General features: G+C 37.1%; 2 protein-coding genes across 6 annotated transcripts; one reads left to right on the plus strand and one right to left on the minus strand.

Annotated features, from left to right (window-relative positions):
* The first annotated feature begins 1554 nt into the window (after window positions 1–1554).
* LOC138127271 (uncharacterized) lies at window positions 1555–8187 on the plus strand. 3 transcript variants are annotated; one of them, XM_069043214.1, is made up of 7 exons: window positions 1564–1703; window positions 1803–1848; window positions 1915–2074; window positions 2133–3072; window positions 3234–3441; window positions 3493–3688; window positions 7115–8187. In XM_069043214.1, exons 2-7 carry the CDS (start codon window positions 1841–1843, stop codon window positions 7274–7276), a joined length of 1674 nt encoding a protein of 557 aa, XP_068899315.1. In that variant the 5' UTR covers window positions 1564–1703; window positions 1803–1840; the 3' UTR covers window positions 7277–8187. The 3 variants fall into 3 exon arrangements, with proteins under 3 accessions (XP_068899324.1, XP_068899306.1, XP_068899315.1); XM_069043223.1 differs by lacking the exon at window positions 1803–1848 and having other exon boundaries at window positions 1555–1703; XM_069043205.1 differs by having other exon boundaries at window positions 1561–1848.
* LOC138127285 (protein twisted gastrulation-like) lies at window positions 8178–15226 on the minus strand. Of its 3 annotated transcripts, none has more exons than XM_069043247.1 (5): window positions 15058–15226; window positions 9436–9650; window positions 9100–9300; window positions 8521–8779; window positions 8178–8466 (listed from the first exon to the last, which is right to left on the minus strand). In XM_069043247.1, exons 2-5 carry the CDS (start codon window positions 9641–9643, stop codon window positions 8370–8372), a joined length of 765 nt encoding a protein of 254 aa, XP_068899348.1. In that variant the 5' UTR covers window positions 9644–9650; window positions 15058–15226; the 3' UTR covers window positions 8178–8369. The 3 variants fall into 3 exon arrangements, with proteins under 3 accessions (XP_068899348.1, XP_068899339.1, XP_068899356.1); XM_069043238.1 differs by lacking the exon at window positions 15058–15226 and adding an exon at window positions 14866–15046; XM_069043255.1 differs by lacking the exon at window positions 15058–15226 and adding an exon at window positions 14866–15039 and having other exon boundaries at window positions 8521–8728.
* Window positions 15227–16186: the final 960 nt, after the last annotated feature.

Consider the following 16186-nt stretch of genomic DNA (forward strand, 5'->3'; position numbering starts at 1 on the left):
CGCGCTAGAGATTCCGCCAATTTGGAGCTGTTTAAGTATATGCAGACTCTATTATTTGAGATTCTTGAGGCAAATGTGATGTTCTTTGGTTGTACTATTTCTGATATGCTGGTTACGTAGTCGCCGAGTTTCAAATTGTCGTCGACGGACAGGATTATTGCTTGATCTTTCTTAGGAAAGGGATTCATATTTGTGGGGTTCGAATTTTGTAGGTTAGACATTGAGGGTTCTGATTAAGATAGCGTGCATATCTCGTCTTCTGATAGCCGAGCGTTGAAAAAACGCCGGCACTCTCGCGTGAAGTTTTTATCGGGAGTGTTGTTGTTTTCGGAAAATACCGATTGGCTTTCTTACGCACTAATCTCACCCAATAATTATAGAATTTCCTCTTTGAACTATTTGGCTCTGGAACTCGCGTGTTCACAGCACCACGATTCTCGAAGGACTCCTACAGCTGGGCCAGTTCAGAACGTTTATATTATTGTACTCGCATCATTCTACTACCCTGTGTGCTGTATGAACTCTGAAATTATGGTGTTGGAAAATGAACTCTCCAACATCACGTCTTCGAGAACCCTAATATAAACGTTGCTGGTCAGCCGCTCTTCCACATGGATCATTATTCCTGGACTTGCCGCAGAAATCCATGCCCACATGTTAACTGAATAACGACATTCTGAACATATGGTTCTTCGTATGTACTGTTCCTTGGTCGATAAACTTTTAAATGGTCATTTGGAGACTGGAACACTTTTTCGTCCGAAAATACCAAAATTCTTCGTCTTGACCCAAGTACTGTAGAGCAAATCCCATTCTTATTTCTCTAGTCTCATTTGTTTGGCTGCAGTTTGATTTCTTAAACCAACTTCTCGTAAGCGACGATGTGCCGTCCAAACAAACCCCGGAAAATTGATTTGTCGTAATGAATGCCTGAGAAGCTGTGGTAAAAGGCCTGTCTTGGACTAGGGTCTGTAGCCGTTCGTCGTCAATCCGGGTGGCCGGGTTGTCGGCGTGACCCTACACGCCGTTGTATCTGATGGTCGTTCCTCCAGGATCTAACAGTTATACAAATTGTGCTCGTCGAAATAACTAATTGTTCACTAATCTGTTGATAAGACATTCCACCATTTACCAAATTTATTATTCTACCTTTGTCGAAGGAGGAGACCATATTTGTAAACACAAATTTTGAGATTTTGGAAAATTAAATTTTAATTTGAAAATTTAAAATGACGGCGTCAAATTTCTGACATTAACAAATAACAAACGAGAAATTATAATAAAGCCTAATTCACATCGAAATTTTCAAAACTGACGGAAAATTGATGTTTTCTAGTACTCAATTATATAAAATTAAAATGAGAATAATGTACGCAATAGTTTATAACAATTTGTTATTTTTAGATATTTTTTATATGTTTGACGGTTTGAATTCTCAATTTTTGGCATCCCGTCCGTTAAAAAATGCGTTATGCCATCTACTGTTCACTGGTCAACTTTCCAACTCTGCGTTGATTCGGTAGGTTTCTATTTTACCTTCCTATTATTATATTCAAATTTGATGTTTGTATCTTGACGTTTTTTATAACCTGTTTTTAACATTATGAATTCAGATTTTTCAAAACATTTTAAAAATCATTTTACTGTTCGTTCATATACACATTAAATCTGACAAAACTTTTCAGTGTTCTGCTAATGTATAAGTAAGTTCTACTAACTATTAAAGCGTTGAGTTTGTTATTGTTATTGTTCGTCCGCAAATATATTTCACAGTATTAATATTGTTTTGAATCATTTATAAGAACGCACGTCAATAATTAACTGACTAACATAAATTAATATGGACCGGTGAGTTATTTATTATTGAAATTTTAACTGTGACATTTATGTATAATTTATAATTCACAAATACAGGGATTCACAACAAAGTGTAGCTGGAGGGTGTGACCAACCAGAAAGTGAACAGAAAGAGAAAAAGTCAAGCGAAGAACCTCCAACACAGCAACCACCTAGCCCCAATGCTTTGAAGGTAGCTGCTGCAGAATGTTTAAATAGTTGGGTTAATTATTTACAGGTATTATTTGTACAATATTTTTACACATGTTACTTATTTAGAAATAATTTTGTTATAGATTTTAAACAGTATGTGTTCCGCCGGATTGAGATTGTCACAATCCTTATCGAATCTTGCTCAAATGCAGAATGTTCAATTAGCAACATTGTGCCAAATCAGTTGGGACGAGTTAACCAGGGCCACGATTGTCGCCAGCAATTCAGTTAAGACCCACATAGCCGCGGCCATGCAAGATATGAGCATCGGCGACACCTTCACCGAAAGCGACGCCCAAAGACAGCAAGACCACAACCAGCAAATAATAGCAGAGAATCTCCTAACATTCATCAACTTGCAGTATCAATTTTCCATCGCCGGTTGCGAATGTTTTGGCTCGATGGCTATGTGTCCGTCCTGCCAGGCCACTCCTGGAGGCATCCACGACCCTGACTGTAGCATGGCGGCCTTGCAACAGTGTTTCGCCCGATTGTCCTTGCACGAGTCCAGATCCCAAACCTCAAGTCCTCACTTTTCACTAGATCGCTCTACTTTGGACAGTCCCAAAAGCTCGGAATTTCAAAAAAGCGAATTTTCTAGACAACAGAGTCCTTTGAGCACCGAACCGCGCGGACCCTCTCCGTATCAAGAGGTTCACAGAGGGCCCAGCCCGATTCACTGTTGTTCCGAAATGATTCGTGGTCCTGGTTCGATAGAGACAATCAGAGGACCCTTTCCTAATCCTGGACAGTTATTCTCGATGAAGTCGCCGTTTCCGGGCCGCGGATCCAGGTCCCCTTTGCATTTTCCGCTCTTTCCTATCAGCGGACAGAGGAGATGGTCGGAGGCGGCGGCGGCTGAAGTGGTAGGCGACAACGGCGATGGTACCATGCGGAGGTGGTCGATGCCATGGGATTGCGGGAGGGTGGAAGCCGGACCTTGGCAACAGAGATATTTACCGTCAAAGCTGGTGGTACCACCCTCGAGTACCTCCCAAGATCGCAGTCGCAGTACCACTCCTGGTAAGTGATCAAGAAAAAAGTTGCAGATTTGATACCCTATTTAACGACACAATAACTTGAATTTTGTGTATTTTTTTTTTAATTTCTGGAAAAATTTCATTAAAATTGACAACCATAGACCGGTGTCACCCCTTCGAATGATATATTCGTTATTTGAACAGAGGCGCTACCACAGCCGGGAACCATAACAAGTGGGGAAGGTCTCGCCGAGGCTATTCAGTTGTTGTCGTGTCGACCAACTCGCTTTTCAATACCCCAGACGGCATTACCAGGTCATCCGCTGCCGGGAGGATCGTTCGTACCTCCGTGGACTGAAACACACGAGGAGCGAATGCACAGGAGAATGTATCCAGGACCAGCTTCTCAAAGGTAAAGTTTTGATCCCTGCTGGATATTCCAATGTTAATTTGTCCCCTTCAGAGGCAATTGGCAATCGATTGACGTTCCGCACGCAAGTAGGATGTCCGTAACGGAACATTACGATATATTTCCACCAGGGCTTCCATTAACTTCTAGAAAGAGTAGTTCATCGACGGACTCTTCGTCCTGTCTTTCTGTTCACGGCAGCTTAACGAGCTGTTCTGAAAGGGGATCTGACAGTACAGCTAGCGGTGGTGTAAGTATGTTTTTAATTATAATCAATTTGGATTTGAATCAGACTGGAGTAAGATCTGTTTAGTTGACTAGTTTAGTGTTCGGCCGTTGGCGCTGCTCACATCGCGTCCTGTCAAGGAAGTTAAATTGAGAGGAAGTAAGGTCAGTTTGAAAATGTAATGCCAGCCACCAAATCGTGAGCAACCTTAAAAGGTTGCTGTAGACAAGGGTGGTTGGTGGGGATTTTGCCAGTGGCGTATCGTCCACTGTAAAAGACGGGGCGCACTGGTACATTTATTGTAACAAAAACGTTTAAGACCTTGTTGCTGGGGTTAAAGGAACGCCACTGGCACCAATGCGATGCCCGATGTGCTGTTCAAGGACGTTTACCGTCATAAAAGATTGCTGGAGAAGGAACGATTGGCATCACTTTCAATGCACTACCAGCATAAGGCTCCTTCCTTCCTTCCTTGGGCTGTCAGTGTCAAGCAGTGAACAACCGGAAGTTACTCCAGTTGTATCATTTAAAAATAAAATTCAGTATTATATTTTACGCTGTCCACTCATACCGGGTGATCAAGAAGGACTGTTTAAGTTGGCAATTCAATTAAGAAATTTTTTTAATTCGGTTATTTATAACACTGCAACCGGATATGTTTTGTTGGTTTATTTGACAAATATCTGATGTAGGTATAGCATTAACAACGAGAAGCCATCAACAACCGAAAGTTACTCCTGTTATACGATTTAAAATACAATTCAGTGTTACCAACTTAAACAGTCCTTCTTGATGACCCCGTAGATTGCTTGACATAAATGTTACTAAAAATGTTCACTCAACGCTACAACAAATAGATCCGACGCGAAATTTAAAAAAATGGAAAGAGCAGGTTTACCTACACATGTGATGTTTTATTATTATTCTGCATGTTTGCATTTAGGAAAGACGAAAGAAAACTTCAGTATAGTAGGAGTAGTATATGTACAGTTGCGGCCGTTGAAATCTCAGACAGGAAAGATTTAAACACTGTATAAATTCCGAAATTTGATTAGCGTAAACAGGATTTTCATCAAGGATTATAAAGTCAGTGTCAGTATTTGACATATTAGGTCAGAATCGCGCGTAACTTTTGAAATGCCGCAATTATCTGATTTGCAAAAATGTGTTTGACTGAGGGACGGTGTGAGTATAAGAGCCATTGCGAGAGAAATTAATGTGGATAATGTTTGAGTGACATTTTGAGAAACGTCACTTTGAATACCATTTACAAAGCCAAAAGTTTGGCGTTGTCAAAATGTCTGAGTTTTCAACGGCCGCAACTGTACATATTAGGTTTTATTAATAAGGGTATTTCACGAGTGATAATACATTTTCGAATTTCCGAAAAAAGCTGGCTAATGAAATTAAAATATCCAGCTTTTTTCGGAAATGGCTAAACACAAACAAGAGATTAATAATTAATGCATGAACAAAAATTACCTCTGCATCATTTTCGATGTTTGTAATGTCAATTAAAGTGTTCATTACGCTAGATTCTTGAAGTACGCACTCACTTCACGAATTCAAAAAAATCAACAAAAAATCGCAACGGAACAGATCAAAACAGCAACACGATCAAAATTAATAATTTGTAAAACCAGAGAAACGCAAACCAAAGCTCTAAAGATGAAAAATCGCAAATCAATGTTTAAACCACTTGACAGCACTGACAGTTTCAAATTTGAAATATTGAAATGTCATATAATTTATTTTTCCCGTGGGTTTCATAACAACCAATGAGAATCAGTGGCGCGAATGTTCAAGATATCACCAACACAATCTAACTATGATACTTTGTTAATATTTCAATGTTATGGTTTGGGGATTTTGTTATCTAAGGATATTTTTGTAATTTGCCTCCATTTTGATTCTCTAATAGACATATTAACGAACGCGACGTCATCATCTGGGATGTCCTTACAGCCATTATTTCACGGAACATTTTACGAAAATTTTTAGGTTGGCAAAGCTTGAGCCGTCATGCGTGTCAGTTTAAATTACAAAATGTGCAAAGAATTATTTATCAGGATTTATCAAGCAACAAATTCGCGACCGTATTTTTGGGAATTTCACGTATTTCAGCGGGCGTACATGAAAGATTATCGATTATATTCGTGTTTTGTGACAGAATTTGGATAAAACAAAAGGCGACTTTGAAGACTTGATCAAATTTTCACTTTTAAAATTAAGACATTACCAACCGCCACAAAAATCCCTAAATCGAGGAAAATAAACATTTTCGTTTAAAAACGGCTTAAAAAGGGCAAATTACAAAAAATAGTATAAAAAACTCCTTTCATAAGACCTTGAAGCACTCATTCTTTAAAATAACTCGTGGCTACGCCACTCGTTTTTTAATCTTGAATTCGTGCTTCAAGACTGGTCTTATGAAACTTGTCGTTTAATATACTATTAAAAAACTGCATTCTATCAGTGGACGTAGTCTACCAACTAAAACAGTCCTTCTTGATCACCTCGTAGTACGGGGTGATCAAATAGGACTGTTTAAGTTGGTAACACTGAATTGTATTTTAAATCGTATAACAGGAGTAACTTTCGGTTGTTGATGGCTTGTCGTTGTTAATGCTATACCTACATCAGATATTTGTCAAATAAACCAACAAAACATATTCGGTTGCAGTGTTATAAATAACCGAATCAAAAAATTTTCTTAATTGTACTGCCAACTTAAACAGTCCTTCTTGATCACCCGGTAGTAAAAATGTCATTTGTGTGTGATGCGACCTTTAATAATAATTTATTTGTTCATAAGCCAAGAGGTTATTAATATGTAATTAGATATCGACGACAATTGTGTGCAATTTTTACTTACAAAAGTGATTGAAAAAATAAAAAACAAGGAAAAATTAATCTAAAAGCAAATAATCCGTTGTGGATGACGTAAAGGACTTGTCAGAATTTGAGATTTTCATTTGTTTTAATTATCGCCACAAATAAAAAGTTAAAATACCCATTGGCGTGGCTAGTAACTTTATTACTAGTACTAACCTAACGGTACTTTGATTTTGGATTTTGATAAATGTGACAACTTGTCAAAACGAAACGTCAAGTTAATTTTAAACATTTTAAGCGATTTGAAGCCTTTAAGGGGGTCGTCTAACAAAAAAAAAACGTATTCGTTCTTGTGTAAGTTGGCCTTTTTTTGGCACTCGTGGGCCTTTAAAACGCTAGTTTCACTCGCGTTTTAATCTGGCCCACTCATACCAAAAAAAGCTCAATTTACACACGAACTCGTTAAATAAATAACTACATATTACTCATCCTAATCCATTACCGTTCTTTTTTTCTACAAGCATTATAAAAACACTTGTGGTGAAGTAAAGAATTTGTTACTGTTCTCCCTTGGGTATTTTTAAGTTTTATTTATTACCTATATTTTACGTGCAGGACTCAATAAGGCTTCACACCAATCTGTACTCAATGTGGAGCGGTAGCGAACATCTTCCTTTCATAAGGCTACCGGAATCTCAGGAACCTCAAGATGACAGCGATACCGACGATCCGCCAACCGAAAAAAGTGGCAAATCACCCTTCCCCAGACCAACTTAAGTAATGTCCACCTTTTATGATCACTACATAACATATTCTGACCAGGTGTCAAGGTTAGTGTTCATGTTTCATTAATAATTAACTTGGGCAGCTAACTTACAACACATTGAGGGATCGTCACAATACAGGGATTTTGTTACTTAAAAAAAAAACGAAACAATCACGCAGAAGAAAAAAAAAATCAAATTTGTATGTATTTGTAGTAGTCAATAGAATATTTTTGTAAGTTTTGATGGAACGTATACTTGTTTCATATTTTGGTGTTGTATGTATGTCGTGAATTTTCCAACGAAAATATTTAGAAATATTTTATCTTTGGCGACGACAGTGTGGCATATCGCTCATAAGTCATAACAGTGGCACAACTAAAAAATCACATTTTGAGATAAATGTGTTGAAAGTTTCCGTTGATATAAAAGTATTACAGCATGGAATAGTATTCCGCTATATGGCGATCCACTCGTAAAATGATGAATGTGCAAGTGTTGCTGCCGGAAAGAAGACTAGCCGCCATGTGCCATGTTGTAGTACCTTCAAAAACCATATTTTTTGAGTTGTACCATTGTTGAGCGACATGTATTGACAAGTGAAAAGGACTGTGATCACTTTTCGACAAGGGTCAGAAATGTATAACATCGTCTGTGGGATGCTTCTAGGGAGTACTTTTTTGAACAGAATATTCGCAACAGTCGAACCGATAGTGGTAGAACTACTATAAATGTAATATTATGATTTAATTTGTGACGTATCAACGTTTTTCTAGTCATGTCGAGTGTTTTAAGGACAAGTTTGTCTGGTACAAACAAGACTTTTATATCCACTGCATTTAAGGTTATTGATTTTTTACTAGATGTCTATTACCTATATTAAAATTTTATACTGATAATAAAATCTCAAATAGTAATGTGTAACACATCTATTATTTCTTCTTAAAACAATGTCCAATATAAATCTGACTAACTTAAAAAACAAGTTCACAATTTCCAGATTTAAGTCTTTAATTTAAAGCGTTTATACACTTACATAATTAGAATTAAACCTACGTCCTATGTTAATTAATGTACAAATATATTAGGGTGAAACCCATCTCTGGCTAGTCGATGTCGTCGTCTGAATTTTGTCCGTAGTCGTAATCTTCTTCAATGTCTTCTTCGTCGTCGTCGCCGTCTTTCAGGGGACATTCGCGACATCTACGAAAAAGTGCGTCGACTGTTTGCGCCAACAGTGATGACATTTCTACCGACCTGCTCTCGTTGATTCCGTAACCTACGCAATTATCTCCTATGCATTCACAGCACCCGTCGTGGAACCAGCGATAACTCGACGCTCCCATTGTTTGACAACTGGACTTGCATTTTATCCAACTCATACACGTGGACATGAAAGCAACTGTGCAATTGAAGGTGATGAATTCGTTGGACTTGATAGGGGCCACCTCTTGCTCGGCGCTTTCTGCAGTTGCAAACAAATATGGAACATTAAAACATTTAATACTTGTTGCGGCTAAAAAATTCATTTTAGTTATTGTTTTGCTGGTGTGCCCGTTTCAACTAGTTAAATATCCACCCATCTACTGCGCGCAAGCGGGACCAAGAGATGCGGAAAGCAGTATTATTTGTCTGAACCCCTTTCAAATCAAACTAAGCTAGATTGTGAAAAGAGGTGTCTTGGGAGAATGAAACAAAAACGAATGCACAAGATTGGTTTTTTGAAACTACTTTTTAAGGAGAATCTGTGTTGAAAATAACGACAGTGGCTGGCAAGTCCCTGCAGAAGTTGCTAAAGAGAAGAAAATTATTCTCATTGTAGTATTTTGGACTTACGCATGTGTATTTTGATTTCTTTCTTTTGGCTGATTTGATTTATCTCAATATTGATCGGGAAAGTGGTGCTGTTCCAACGTTTCTCATTGTCGGGATATTCAGTCAAAACGTTGAACAGACCTGGGACCGGCTCTGAAAATTCTTCAATGTGTGACTTTGTGCTCAAGGTAGTTTCGGTGTCGTTAGACTTGGGGCATATACCTGTAAGAAATAACAGTTGATGAAAATTTGTAATAACAACAGGATCAGAAAGTGCGAACGAACTATATCGAGAAATGGTCAGATAAGATGAAGATAAGGAGAACAGTGTTCAACGGACATTTCAATTAAACTCACCCACGCAAGAGCAACATTCTTCGTACAAATAACTAAGACAATTATAACAGTCTTTGCAACACGTGCAGTTCTTCAGGTCGCATTTACAGGACTGCGTGAGAAGACATTTGCTAACGATACTCCCACAAACTGCTTCGTTACACGTTTGCGCTTGGTGTATCACAAAGAATGCTCCTAAAATTGATGTAAAGATTGCGATCTTCCACATTTTTAACCTGAAATTGGACAGTATTAATTTTAATCTTATCAGCACAAGTGGGCAGAGAAATAATTTCCTCGCAAATGGTAAAGGGCAGCGGAATGAAATTCTGAGATTTTGAAGGGTGACAGGAGGTTTACATTATGGTTTTGCTTGCGCAAGTACTTGTTTTCAAGTACTTGCGAACAGGACATTGTTTAGGTACTTATTTTATGTAAAACAGTGCAAGTTTGTAGCATGTCCAGCGACTAGCTTTGTATTCTCAAAACACGGAGATTCCAGAAAAATTGGATACGGCTATTAAAAAACATCGCAAGAATTTAGGTTTATTTAATTTAAAAATGTACATTATGGACGTTTTAAAATGATGTTTCCTTTTAGTTTGTTTGCTTTGCTGATACAAAATATCTAAATTCACCCATGTGAGTAAGTATAATTTTGTGGTCATTGTTCACTTTAACTACTTTTGGAATTTTCGCGTTTTTTCTGGCTAGACAGCCTCAGGGCGTCCTCCTACATCGTTTTCCACCACCCAAACCTTGTGCAAATGAATTTTCCTTACCCTTTAGTTATACTAAGACATTGGCGCGTCCTTGAAACACAACAAGAGAAAAAAAAGGCATTTGCACAAGGTTTGAATGGTGGAAAACGATCTAGGAGGACGTCCTGAGGCTGTCTAGCCAGAAAAAACGCGAAAATTCCAGAAGTAGTTAAAGTAAACAATTACCAATTTTGTTATTTATTTGTTTGTCGAAATTTTACTGTAAAATTGGAATGTCATTGCCACCCTGTTTTCACTTTTAAAAATCGATATCTCAAAAAAAGGTCCACTTTAGAGAAAGAGTAAGACTAAAATCATAAATCATACCAACAAAGAAACAATTTATAAACCACTTACAGTCCTCCCAGAATTACTTAACCTGACTTCTTTGTCAAATAGCTCTATAGGGTTAGAATATTTGTCTGAGGTTAAGTACTTATTTAATACCCTGGCATAAATTACCTGGGTGGAGTGCTTCAAGATGTTTCTTTGTTGATGTGATTTATGATTTTAGTCAATATCTATTGGGGATAAATATACTATAAGACTATGGAAGAAAACTCTGCACGGATTTTGAGTAGGAAACGTGTCTGAAACCTTCTGATTGCCAAAAAAAAAAACTTGACTTATTTTTAAGGTTTTAAGAAAAAAAAATCATAAATTTGATTGAAATTTGAGGATTTTTTTTTTTCATAAACGAAAGTAATGCATAAGAAAGCACAAGTCTTTTTTTACTTAACAGTAATCATTTAACAGAAACAAAAGTTAATGATTTGCCACAAAGAATGTACAAGAATTTCATTTTGTTTTTAGAAATCAAAATTTGCTGAAACAAGTACCTACACTTTTTGTGGTTCATTTACTACAATCATTATTGAAATAGTTATTTGTATCGGGTGTTTTTTCACCTCATAGTAAGCGTTGAAGAGTTGATTGTGAACGCACTATACGGGTTACGGATCACGGATCAGCTGTTTAAATCTTAAGGCGGGTACAGATCAAGCGCGCCGATCCGCGCCGTGCCGTGCGAAACGTTTGCAAACGTTTGCTAACAAAACTCGTGTATGTTTGAAGAACTGTCCAGACTGACCAAATGCGCGGATGTTTGGCTGTGTTCGGAGAGGTTCCGAGTTTCGTACGTTTGTTTCATTCGAAAATACCGTCTTCCATTTTAACTAAATTGGAGATATCTAGACAGCTGTTTGCGTTCGCTCTTGACAAATTCACCGACAAACATAAAAAATCCGTCCAAATCGAGCGCGCACGAACAAGCATATTTCTTTGATGTACCGACATCTGGCGGATAATGTTTGCGAATGCTGGTTCGTGCGCGTTGTTGCGCGTTTGTGCTCGGTAACCCGTCCAAACTGACCGCGCCTGCAACGTTCGCGAACGTTTTGCATGGCACGGCGCGGATTGGCGCGCTTGATCTGTACCCGCCTTTACGTTTTTACACGAGTGGTGCGTTCACCATTGACTCTTCAACGCCTACTACGAGGTGAAATTTAAAAAAACACCCGATACAACTAGTTATGAAAGTCATACTTTTTTTCATGAATTTGCAGTTTGATTAACTAGGGGGTAGGAGTTAATGAAGCAAATGAGTAGGTATGTGACAATTATCTCTAATGAGATGGAATAGAATGATGCAAAAAAATAAAAATAAAAATAAATCGAGTCGGCGTGTTACCTATGGCAACCCATGCTATAGCATAGGCTCCAAAGCAAACTCGATTTATTTTTTAAATGATCGCTCGGTACTACTTTCACTACGATTTTTCTTTTAAAAATTTTTCGTGTAAAAAAGTGCTGTAGTCCAATTTTTACCCTTTTGAGGTGACGTCACAATTTCCTTCCTCGCTTTCTCTCTATTGAAACGACAGAAACAGAAAAAAAATAAAAAAGTAGCACGTTTATTTATTGTTGGTTACTTTGTTGTTATTTTAGGCTCCTGTTAATTTGACAATTTTTAATTTCTTTGTAGGCACTAAATATTGCGTGTCTAATTATAAATCTGGTCAAAAGTATTGTTACAAATGTTACGAATGCATGTCCCTTGTCCCGCATAATAATGTTACGTTTAATGTGTGCAAGTGACAAATAATCGTCACGATCACTCGCTTGTTGAGAAAATAACTTTCTGTCGTAAACGGTTTTTGTTGATATCAGTTCATTTCGAACAAAACAATTTTTTAAATAAATATGCAGTGCAGAATAAACAAAAAAACATTTGCTCATAAATTGGAAATTAAACGTGAGCACCTGAGGACAGCTACACACTGTTCACGTACATTCGATGGACAAATAAAACTGGGACAAAAATGACAATTACATAAGTCAAAAATTTTAAATTTGCATCGTTTAATTACGGCTTTATCGCAAATAGGTTAACTTTGGTATGACGTATTATATAGACACTGACAAATATATTGACAATTCAATACATAGTTGATTTACATAGATTAAATTTTAAGTGTCTCAGTTTTATTTGTCCATCAACCGTACCATGATTTATTTTTTTAACGTTGGATACACTGTTTGATTTCCGGCACTAAAGTGCCTGACATGCGGACCTATCAAAATCAACATAACATGTTGCTCAATTTGTCGCGATGTCAGAGTATTCTTCTATTGCAAGCTAGTAAAACTGACAACAATGCACTAGACATTGACACTATTTATAACCTAAAACTTAGAAAAACATAACCTAATTCAACAGACAGTTTTACTACCAAATTAAATACAAAATTTCAATGGCCTCCCATTATGCCAACACAACGTGAATGCATTTTACAGGGTTTCATAAGGATAAGGGGAAATAAACAATAGTTATTTGTATCACTAGGCCAGAAACTGCACGTTTGCGAGCATGAGTACCTACGGTTTGCAATACGAGTCGATAGACGAGTATTGTAAGCACGAATGCTCGCAAAACAGTTTCTGGACGTGTGATACACAATATGTATGTAACACGGCAATCTTGATCAGATTTTTATTTAGACACCCGATAAGTGCAAAATTGAGCATATGTAGGTATATTCAAAAGAGATAATCCAATTTGCACCAAAATGGATAGACCTTGAATCCTTATTAAAAGAAATATTTTCCACAAAGAAACATTCTAATCGGTGTTTTTTGCAGAAGTTATCGTGAACGAAATTGCTTGAATTTCCAAAATCACTGGTCCAATTGGCAACAAAATTCATAGGCGTGGTACCCCTATCGAAGCAAACATTTTATACCAAAAAATTCAAACCAATTTTCTTTACATTTTGGGTAAAGGACATTCAGAAATGTAACTTTATCAAGTTTCAATTTTGATATGTTTACATACATATTTCTAAAAAACAAATAACATAATTATATCGTAAGTTTGGGAATTTATTGGTTTTAACTAATTCATAATCAAAATCTTGATCGGCTTGTTTTTATCACATTAATTTGTTTCCGTTGTTTTGAACCCACAGTAATTTCTTTTTTTAAAGTTAGGCGAATTAAAACCAGAATTAGAATTTTTTCCAAGACATTTTCCCGAAGTGGCTCTCGATAAGACAACCAAAGACGCTTTTCTAGTTTTTTGTAGATCTACCTCTTTTTTTAATTTTATTTGAAATATGAAAATTCTGCCACTTTTCTATTTTGCAAACAATTCATTAATCAATAATCACCACAACATGAAATATTAGTAATGGTGAAATGTCATATTTTTATGGTGATTATGATTAATTATCAACTAATTATGGTGTAATTATGAATGAGAAGTGCTAGTAAATATTGTAGTGGCGCTATGTAGAACATAAAAAATTAAATGACGAAAATTAAACGCAATAATTATGTTTATCAAAGATCAAAAGGTCCAAAAAAGTATCTACGATCAATTTTAATGAATGATGTACGACTTTGCACTATAAATATGTTTGTACAGTTTTTATTTTATCAACGAAATTGCGAAAACGTGGCCACATTCCGAGACAAAAATCGCTTTTCTTCTGACTTATCTTCATTTAGCAATATGTCATTTCGTGAACCTTTACATGTTAATTGGTATAAAAAATAAAAAACGAGTAAGATTTCATACACGAATTAATAAATTCGGATAGATAACGTATTTCAAAATTGAAGAAATCATCAGTCAAATATTTTTCATATCAAAAAAATAAATAAACAAAATCTATAGATACAAATACATTTTTACAAAAATAGAAAAAAAAAAACAGTTAAGAAGCCGTTTATTTTGGTAGTAGTTTTGGTTTTTTTTGACAGGCAGCAAAATTTGGTATTTAAAAAGTGGGTCCTGGCTTGTCATCCTCGTGTAAAGTTTTATGCAAAAGCCTTGCAGTGTATATGTAGATATATCGGTGTAAACTAACACCTGAGAATGTGCCAATTAACATATAAATCGACGATAAATCCAATAGTAGTAATATGGTCATACTTGGCGTTGGCGATTTTTTCTGCTCACCGCAAATAATTAACAACAAACAATTAAAAGCGTTACCAATCGGAGGACTTTCGAGCGATAATCCATCCGTACGGACTTGGAAAGTGTAAAAAATAATACGCAATGTGTGAAAATTTAAACCGCGTAATTGTCAATTTAGCCTAAGGCCAGTTTAAATTAATTAAGACGACGAACTGGGCAAGTCGGGACGCGGCATTGCTAACACTACGTTAAAAATTTTACTCTTACCAGTCTGAGAAATGCCTCGTGTTTGTTGCGGAAAAATCGGTTCAAACACAATAAACTGAAGTAAAATATCTGAATAAACTCTTCAACATCATGCTTCTCTTGAGAAACTTGTTTTGCTACTGAGCCCCACCGTTCTCTCGTCGCGGCAAGTTTAAAGGTAGAGGCAAACAGGCGAGTTACCAACGCACCTACCCGTTGCTAGGAAAATCTTCAGATCCGGAGACAAATGCCTGTTCTGATTCACCACCACACTTAAGTCGCTTTATCAACGAATCACGGTTGCTTCGAGTTCAGTGCGCGACAATTTGGACAACTAATGAATGTCAGGACAAGATGTATTTATTCCAGCAGCTTCGCTTTGTGAACGTCGTTTTCATGGTCGACGGTCGATCTTGAGTTTCTAATATTTATTGCGCGCAATAGATTAGGCGGCAGATTGGAGTGCATTTCTGCACGCCATAAATCTTCCTTTGATATTCACTCTGCAACCGTCGATAAAGCCATTCCGAACGGAAATAGATAATTGCGTACCAGGTAAGACAGGTACTCGAGCACCGACTCGGGTCAGTAAAGTGAAATCTTTGGAATGTGCTTGGTTAGACCCATCGGCGACCACCTACAACGTTTTGTTTTAAAACGAGAGAGACGGAGGAATCCGAGCTTGAAGAGGGTGAAGTCGTAAAATGCCCAGCTGGAAGTTAATCCGTTGCGACCAGGGTATAATAATATTATTATTACTTCTCTGTGTTGAAGAAATTGTATCTACCTATTTGGTGAATTTATTATTAGTGCATCGTGCAAGTGTGTGCAGTAGAGTTATAAACTAATGCTGTGTAGACAACGAATGTTCTAACTAAACTTCGTCCAGCGAGAGATTGGGAGATTTTAAATTGTATTAAATTAACCCAACACTACAAAATCCACTGGAATATATTAATTAGAGCATAATTTCAAGGCAAAAGTGTTAGTGCTTGAAGGATATATTTCAAATTTTACGTGTGCTAGCTACGGTAATTGTTCACTTTAACTACTTCTGGAATTTTCGCGTTTTTTCTGGCTAGACAGCCTCAGGGCGTCCTCCTAGATCGTGTCCCACCATTCAAACCTTGTGCAAATGCCTTTTTTTCTCTCTTGTTGTGTTTCAAGGTCGCGCCAAGTCTTAGTATAACTAAAGGGTAAGGAAAATTTTCATTTGCACAAGGTTTGACTGGTGGGAAACGATGTAGGAGGACGTCCTGAGGCTGTCTAGCCAGAAAAAAAAGCGAAAATTCCAGAAGTAGTTAAAGTGAACAATTACCCTAGCTACTCCTTGCTCTACGTA

Source organism: Tenebrio molitor, chromosome 1, assembly GCF_963966145.1.
Source record: "Tenebrio molitor chromosome 1, icTenMoli1.1, whole genome shotgun sequence".
NCBI classification, from domain to species: Eukaryota; Metazoa; Arthropoda; class Insecta; order Coleoptera; family Tenebrionidae; genus Tenebrio; species Tenebrio molitor.

Excerpts from the sequence above, each read along its gene's own strand:
- LOC138127271 (XM_069043223.1), top strand. Across the intron at positions 2,075-2,132 it reads GTTGGGTTAATTATTTACAG|ATTTTAAACAGTATGTGTTC; the intron begins GTATTATTTGTA and ends ATTTTGTTATAG. Across the intron at positions 3,689-7,114 it reads ACAGTACAGCTAGCGGTGGT|GACTCAATAAGGCTTCACAC; the intron begins GTAAGTATGTTT and ends TTTTACGTGCAG.
- LOC138127285 (XM_069043247.1), bottom strand. The coding sequence starts at position 9,643 with ATGTGGAAGATCGCAATCTTTACATCAATTTTAGGAGCATTCTTTGTG. Across the intron at positions 8,780-9,099 it reads AGAAATCAAAATACACATGC|CCGCAACAAGTATTAAATGT; the intron begins GTAAGTCCAAAA and ends TGAATTTTTTAG. Across the intron at positions 8,467-8,520 it reads TACGGAATCAACGAGAGCAG|ATGTCGCGAATGTCCCCTGA; the intron begins GTCGGTAGAAAT and ends ACTTTTTCGTAG.